Source organism: Nematolebias whitei, chromosome 6, assembly GCF_014905685.2.
Source record: "Nematolebias whitei isolate Nwh7 chromosome 6, NemWhi1, whole genome shotgun sequence".
Classification (NCBI taxonomy): domain Eukaryota; kingdom Metazoa; phylum Chordata; class Actinopteri; order Cyprinodontiformes; family Rivulidae; genus Nematolebias; species Nematolebias whitei.
This window is the reverse complement of record NC_056503.1, coordinates 16,838,130-16,846,451: the sequence shown is the minus strand read 5'-3', so window position 1 is coordinate 16,846,451 and position 8,322 is coordinate 16,838,130. Positions and strand designations below refer to the sequence as shown.

General features: G+C 36.7%; 1 protein-coding gene across 1 annotated transcript in view; it reads left to right on the top strand.

The window, feature by feature from the left end:
* Positions 1-8,322, top strand: part of kcnab1a (potassium voltage-gated channel subfamily A regulatory beta subunit 1a) — a gene marked incomplete at its 5' end in the record, with an annotated part of 144,961 nt that overhangs the window by 7,708 nt on the left and 128,931 nt on the right. The window contains 4 exon segments of the mRNA XM_037677414.1: positions 509-553; positions 3,780-3,823; positions 3,916-4,002; positions 7,759-7,844. Coding sequence (XP_037533342.1) covers positions 509-553; positions 3,780-3,823; positions 3,916-4,002; positions 7,759-7,844 — 262 coding nt within the window.

Here is an 8,322-nt window from a genome sequence, read left to right as displayed (position 1 = left end):
CATGAATAAATTTGACATTAAACATAATCCAAGTTGAAGTGTTACATCATTTTCAGACCCCTTTTTGGCATTTGCATTTAGTTGCAGGCCAAACTGACAAAGACCATGCAGAATAATGTAGTATTTTAATTTCACGGCAGAGAAAGCTATGTAGTCTCTGTAAGTAGATGTAGAGGGGGAAATATAGTTATTGGTATCGGTTATTGGCCAATTAAGTTTTAACATATTGGCATATCGGATATCGGCCAAAAATCCAATATCGTGCATCCCTAGTATTTTGTTTTAGTTTTGTTTATGTCTCCACACTCACATATAGCACCTCTGATTGTATGAACATAACTCTTTCTCAGTATCGTACTTGATGAGGAAAGGATACAAGGTGGCTCAGAAGGTTAACAATGTTAGAGTCTGTCTCAGTGCTTGTCTACACTGAGAACACACTGAACCCCTCTGATGCAGTTTGTGTCACATTCATCCTCCATTTTTATCTTTCCCTCTCCATTTTTAGGAGGTCAAGCTTGGTTATTACAACTAAACTTTACTGGGGAGGAAAGTAAGTATGAAAACCCATTTTCCATTCATGAAATCTCTGAGAGACAAATGATCATGTATGTGGTATTGCTTACTATAAAAAAAAAACATTTGCTTTTTTGTGTGATTAAATAAAGCCATTTTACATGAAAATGTATCATGTTTTTCTCCTTGACTTTGTTTTAAATATACGTTTTGGTGTTTCACCAGTACTGACAGATAATTAGTAAAATAGTGAGATACCAGAGCTAGAATTTAAATGACTTGTCTTCCTGAGTGAGTTCAGTTCAAACAAAAGACACGTTCTTGAAAAGAAATGGCTCATTATTTGTACACGTTGTTGAGATTTCTCAAAAGTTCAGATCTACTGAAGTGGGGTTCTGGAAACACTTAATAATAATAATAATAATAATAATAATAATAATAATAATAATAATAATGCATTTTATTTGAAGGGGCCTTTCAAAACACTCAAGGTAACCGATAGATAAAAAACAATAAAACAATAAAATACAGATATCAATAAAATCAAATTCTAATAATGATAAAATACATAATGACATTAAACAGAATAAGCAAGTTTGGAAAAAGTGAGTTTTAATGTTAGATTTAAATAAGGGCAGAGAGTCTGAATTGTGGATGTGCTGTGGAAGAGAGTTCCAGAGACGAGGGGCTTTGTGGGAGAAGGCTCTGGATCGCATGGTTGTCAACCGGGCAGGAGGTATTACAAGAGAGATGGATAAAGAGGAGCGAAGACTTCGGGCAGGTGTGTAATAGCAAAGAAGATCAGTGAGGTACAGAGGTGCTAAGTAATGGAGAGCTTTAAAAGTGAGGAGAATCAAAGTCGATGTGATATTTTATGGGTAACCAGTGAATATCTTTAAGGATAGGGGTGATGTGTTCCTTCGACGTAGTTCTAGTGATGATCCGGGCAGCTGTGTTTTGAACAAGCTGACGTTTATGGATGATTTTGAGAGGAAGATCTGAGGGGAGGGAGTTACAGTTGTCTAATTGAGAGGTGACTAGAGCATTGATAAGGATAGGTGTGCTGGTCGGGGCAAGAAATGAACGGAGACGGTTGATGTTTCGAAGATGAAAATATGCAGACCGAGTAATGTTATTGACATGAGATTCAAAAGATAATGTGCTATCAAGGATGACACCCAGACTCTTAGCTGTAGGGGAGGGAGAAACTGTGGAATCATCAACTTTAATTGTGAAACTATTCCATTTGGATAAGGTAGATTTGATTCCAACAAGGAGGAATTCTGTTTTATTTGAGTTCAGTTTTAAGAAAGTTCTGATTAAACCATAATTTGATTTCACAGAGGCAGTCTGAAAGGAAGGATGGTGGAAGGGTGGTGTTGGGCTTGGTAGAGAGGTAGAGCTGGGTGTCATCCGCATAGCAGTGAAAATTAATACCAATTTTTTCAAAGATAAGGCCAAGTGGAAGAAGATAAATGATAAACAGGAGTGGACCAAGAACAGAACTCTGCGGTACACCTGAAGTACTTTGTAACTGTGGAGGACTGTGACTTAAAGTTCTTGAGTTGGACAAAGTGCTGACGGTCAGAGAGATAAGACTGAAACCAATTTATAGCAATGCCAGAAAAATCAATGGAACGTAATCTATCAAGAAGAATATTGTGTGAAATGGTATGAAATGCTGCACTCAGGTCAAGGAGAATGAGAATTGATAAAAGTCCAGAGTCGGCAGCAACCAGGAGATCATTGGTGATTTTAATCAAAGCTGTCTCGGTGCTGTGGAGGGGGCGGAAACCTGACTGAAGTTCTTCAAACAGATTATTATCAGAAAGATGACTGAACCCATGGGCTGCAACTGTTTTTTTGAGTATTTTGGAAATAAAGGGTAGGTTAGAAATTGGTCTGAAGTTATTTACATCAGTTGGATCAGCACCTGTTTTTTTTTTAAGAATTGGAGTTATTGTAGTAAAAAAAAAAAAAAAAAAGCAGTTAGTATCTTACCTGTTGTGGATAGCTTTTTGAATAACCTCAGTTTAGAGAAACAAAGCTTAATCTGCACCTGTCTGCTGAACAAAGAACTAGTCCAAGAGAAGGCAAGATAAAAGTTGATGTAGCACCAACCACAAAAGTTTAATAACAATTCCTGCAGACGCCTGTTTTATGAATCATTACATTGTCATCAGTTTTGCATTACATAGTTACTTTAGCAGAAATATTTTATTATTACTGATAAAAGTGTAACAAAATGAACTACACCAGAACCATGACAGCTATCTGTTGGTAAACTGTGGTTTGACTACACTTGCTGCTAACTCTTTGTAGCACTAGCTTGCTGCTGCTATTGTGCTTACAGAAAATCATAAAGATCTATACAAAAAAGTGTAGAGGTGCTATAAAATTTAATAAAAAGTTTTTTTGTTTCTAAAAAGGGGGATTGTTTAATAACAACAGAAGTCTTCTTAAGTCTTGACCTCGATGGGTTTAGCCAATAATGATTTAAATCTTATTTCTTTTAACAAAGGTTGTTCAAAGAACCATCCACAACAGGTAAGATATTAATTAATTATAGCATTTCCTTAGAACGCCACTTCAAAAGATCTGAGCTACAGCTTTAAGGACAATTTGCCAACACACAGATCACACACACTCTGGGTTGTCCAACGTCAGGCTGCTCAGCTGAAGATCAGCTGGATGTTCATGAGTCAAACGTTTTTAACGAGCACAGAAACAAACAGGCTCATGGATCAGTTTGTCCTCACAAGCAAAACAAGTCATCCTGTTAGAGTTAATATCTTAAAACCAAATCAGACATTTAAATATCACAACTTTGTTGTTGCCGAGCACACTTTTCCTTTTCTTTGTGTCCATTTGTCTCTTTGAACAGCCTGAAGATGAAGAATAACTGGGTCTGATGATTAGGAGAAAATTATTCCTGTTTCTCAGAGGAAAATTCTGTCCTCCATCACTTCTGTACAGTTTCTGTTTTTGTTTATTTGTTTATTTGAATGTTTCTAACATTGTGTATTAGCAGGGTGTGCACCGACCGCTTACATCAAACACTCTGAAATGGATGTTTCATGCCATTAAGAGTTTGTAGGAACATGTAGGATTATTTCTTGGACCACAATTGTCCCACTGCAGCGTTTCTGTGAGATTACTTTGTCCAAAAAAAAACCAAAAAGTTTTAAACAATTTGTGAGTTTTTCACACGTACAGAGTAAATATTGACTGACCGAATGCTCTCATTAAATGTTTTGTATCAGAGCCGAGACGGAAAGGGGCTTGTCACGGAAACACATTATTGAAGGTAAAACTTTACACTTGGAGTTTGTTTCTTGACTAAAAAATTGTTTCTCGTCACGTTTTTGTTAATTCAGTTTCTCAATTTGTGTCTCTCAGGTCTAAAAGGTTCTCTACAGAGGATGCAGATGGAGTATGTAGATGTAGTTTTTGCCAACCGCCCAGACAGTAATACTCCCATGGAGGGTGAGTCAGCGTATTGATATTCATTTATATATATAAAAAAAAAAATCTAACTATATTTAATATATATTTTGTAGCACTGAAACAAAGGCACAAATGATTTTCTTCAAAAATGGTTGACGGAAGTTTAGCAAAGTGTTGCTTTAAGTTTTGTTGCCACAGTGCAAACATGAATCATTTTGTTCAGCAGGTAACATTATTATTATTAATGTTGTGCACTTTGCTGAGCACGATCTCCTTCAGCTGTTGAATTGCAGAGTTAAATGTCTGCTCATCGTCATTTTGTTGCTGCATATTTATACAAGCTGCATTTTACTGAGTCTGATATTCCTGCACAAGAAATAAAACAGGTCCCATGATTAAAAAAATTGTTTAATAATAAGTTTTTATTCATTGTTTTTTCAACACAACAGTTAAAAAAAGATCAGTTCCAGAGATGTGAACTGAACTGTGGGAGTTTCATGCAGTTTCAGGGGAACAGGTAGAGTTCTGTTGTAAGGTTCTATTAAGTTATTTTTGTTTCAAGTGAGGGTTACCTACAATTAATTTTTTGTGGTTGTTTTATAATATTTGTAGCTCTGAATGAGAAACTGGAAGCTCAGAAGCAGATAAACTTGTATTCATCTGTCACTAGTATCAGTCTTGTTTGGAGAATGAGGTCAAATTTAAAACCTTTCATCATTTCAAATATGACAAACATGTCTGCGTATTTCAGTTCATGTACTGCCGTAATGAACAATCATAAAATAAAAATATTTGAAGATTTATATTTTTAATAATCTCTCCAGAATTTATGTGACTTACGCCACAGAAAGTTAATTTAACATCAGCAGAAACAAATTAGAGACTCAAGAGAGTGAAACTTAATGAACTGTTGAAGGAATGCTGAGTTTGCAGTTTTAACATCAGTGATTTTAAACACGATGTGACGTTTTTTCACCAAATATAAATCTTTAATTCTAGTGTTGCATCTGCAGCGTGTCTTCTCCAGTGAACGAAATGAGGCAGGCGTTCATTTAGTTCATTTCCAAGAAGTTGTTTATTGACCAGCACATTAGAGGTGCATTGTTTTCTGCACAGCTGTTGTTCTGCAGGTTGATCCAGTGAACAAATGCCTTTCAATGTCTGGACAGTTAATGCTTCCAATGGGAATCTAAACTTTTTGTTTAAAGACCATGATGTTTTTTCTTTTTGTAGTATTAAAGTGGATCAAATGCTAAAATATGAGATGTGAAAAGAAACCATGAAGTTTTCCATATCAGACACAATAGCTTGGTCAAAAGTGTACCCCTTTTTTAACAAACTGAGGTACAGTAGTCCCTCGTTTATCGAGAGGGTTACGTTCAAGAGCGGCCCTGTGATGGACTTGCGACCTGTCCAGGGTGTACCCCGCCCCTCGCACAGTGATTGCTGGACATGGGCACCGGCGACCCCCATGACCCAAAATGGAATAAACGGGTAAAGATAATGGATGGATGGACTTATGTGTAGCTAATAAATTTTACTTAACAGCGCTTCTCCACTCAGAGGTCTTCGTGGGCTGGTTCTGTGCAGTCCTTGAAGACCTAATCACCTTTTTTGGGGGGGCAGGAGGGTGTTTGACCTTTGGGTGGTCGGTGCAGGACCGGTGGTCCAATTGAGTGGTCCGAGAGATGAAAAATGTCCCAGTGAGTTCTGAATGGAGCACCAGACCTTCAGTGGCGCGCATCCCGCTCAGAAGTCCTGTAGAAGTCTGTAATAAGGACCAAACTTTCCCATCAGATCAAAATTTTCCCTCTAGTATTTCAGAAGAAGGCAATGGGGATTCTGTGCGGGACACTGTTGGATTCTGGGAAATGTAGTCTTTATGAGCCGTGATAAAGTGTAGGCTTACTGAGAGAAAACTACAAAATGGCGATGCCTATCTGAAGTATTTCATTTTTTTCTTAAACTTTTTACTGTACAGTACTGTCACAATCCCGTGAGTAATATTAAAATTGACGATCTTGTGTCCTAAACAAATTTATTATTATTTTTTAATATGTTAATTTGGGTTGACAAACCGCGATATAGCGAATCCGCAAAGGTTGAGCCGCGAAGCAGCGAGGGACTACTGTAGCTGAAAAAGCTATCCCACACATTTAACGTAATTGTGCACAATTTTTCCACAGAACCCCATGTCAACATCAAACATTTTGATAATGCACATTAAACTGTAGGTTCGTGTTAAAAAGACGAGAGAACAAACTTTTTACTTAATCTCTAATAAACACTGGTGACCCTGGCAGGCTTGATGAGGTGTTTTTACTGTTATAAGGCAGCTTGTTCATAAACATGATGCTTTTTGTGTTATTGAAGCTCTACAATTTACACATAAACACAAAAAAAGTTCAATGTTTTTAGTTTGTCTTAACTTTTTATTGATTTCAATGTTTATGCACTTCCCCCCACTATACTTTGGTCACTTCCTGGTCCATCCATTAGAACTGGTGTTCTTCTTTTCTTGGCTTGATTTATTGATTTATTTATTGTTTTGTAGACTTTCTGCTCTCATGCAGGCCAGAAATTGTGGCAGGTGGCTTTTAAATGTGAGCGCAGCATCTTGTGGAAACAAAGAGACCGTCAGGAGGGCAGGGTGAAGACCAGAGACAAAGACAGGAGGAGCAAGAAAATCAAAAGAAAGGGGCGTTTTCCTCGTCTCTAGTGTGTTATTTCCTGTGGCAGGATGTTGTTGACTTGCTCATGTTGTTAATAATTATCTGCCAAACAACAAAATAATTATAAAAAAAAAGAACAGAAGGCTTTTTTCTAGTCCTTTTTTCTAACTAAGTTCTTTAACTTTTATTTATTGCCCTCATTTTTGCAAATTATCTGCCAACTTTTGTCCTTAAATAATAATAATAATAATAATAATAATAATAATAATAATCCCACATCTGTTGTCTTGCCAAGAACTGGTTGTGTGGAATGGAAAACAAGAGTCCTGCCACTTGATGATGAATGATGGCGTTATAATTGGAAAGAGTGCAGACAGTGATGAACAACCTTAATGTCAGCCCCAGTTTGAGCTTCTGTTGACGCTGACAGCTGCTGTCTTGCCCAGTCAGCAGTGTTAAAGGTAACTGCACCATTAAAATCTGCAGCTTGACTGTGATCCGCGGGCCTTTGGTACGAGAACTTGTCCGTTCATTAGGGAAGCGGGCTGAGCCATCATATGGTAAGAGAGAATCAGTGATGAGGGCGGCCATTTTTCTTTTATCAGTTCATCAAAAATCATAAATAATTGTTCTTCCACCCAGGACGTCATTTTTCTTCTTCTTCAGCTCTTTCATTCTTTTTCTTTGTAAGCTTGAAAACAAAACCTTTTCTTTCTTGGCGATTTTCTGATGTAAATGTTTCGTTTTTGACTCTAACTTTTATGGAACTTGTCTTTTGCTTATTGCAATTACAGCCTGCGGGCAAATAACACCAGCCTGAAATTATACTGTTATACATATTTTTTTAAAATTTAAAGTAAAAAATAAATAAAATATTCTAATGTGATTCTATTCTTACAATGACACACTTTATTATTGTTACTTTTTACTTTGACAGTTTATTTTAGTTCAGGTCAGGTTCTGAGTGTTTTACCGTCTAACGATTAAAAAGATTTGGCCATTTAGTTATTAATATGCTGCTATTTCATCTGCCCCTGCTGTTGTAAGGTATCAAATAGGCTGATACTTTCTTCTGAGTTCATCCAGATAACTGTAATGATGTAGAAATGTGCACTTTATGCAGAAATTGTTCGAGCAATGACCTACGTGATAAACCAAGGAATGGCGATGTATTGGGGAACGTCTCGGTGGACAGCGATGGAGATCATGGTAAGTACCACAAGAAGTGTACTATGATCTCTGAAGGTATGGAGTTTCAGAAATGCCATGTACTAAAAAATACAAGATATTGTTTTAGGGGATTTTTTATTACTTTATCACAGTAAAAAATAAACAACACCTTGGATACATTAAACTGTCAGCAAAAGAAGTCCCAGGACTTGAGCTAACCAAAACCATTGAACTGTTACTTTTGTACATTTATTTTTCATTTAGATATCACTTTTTATCACCCGACATGGAGCAAAGAGGGGAAATAGTAATGTCCTCCATCCATCCATCCATCCATCCATCCATCCATCCATCCATCCATCCAACTATCCATCCATAGCCTATTTCATCTATCTATCTATCTATCTATCTATCTATCTATCTATCTATCTATCTATCTATCTATCTATCTATCTATCTATCTATCTATCTATCTATCTATCTATCTATCTATCTATCTATCTATCTATCTATCTAT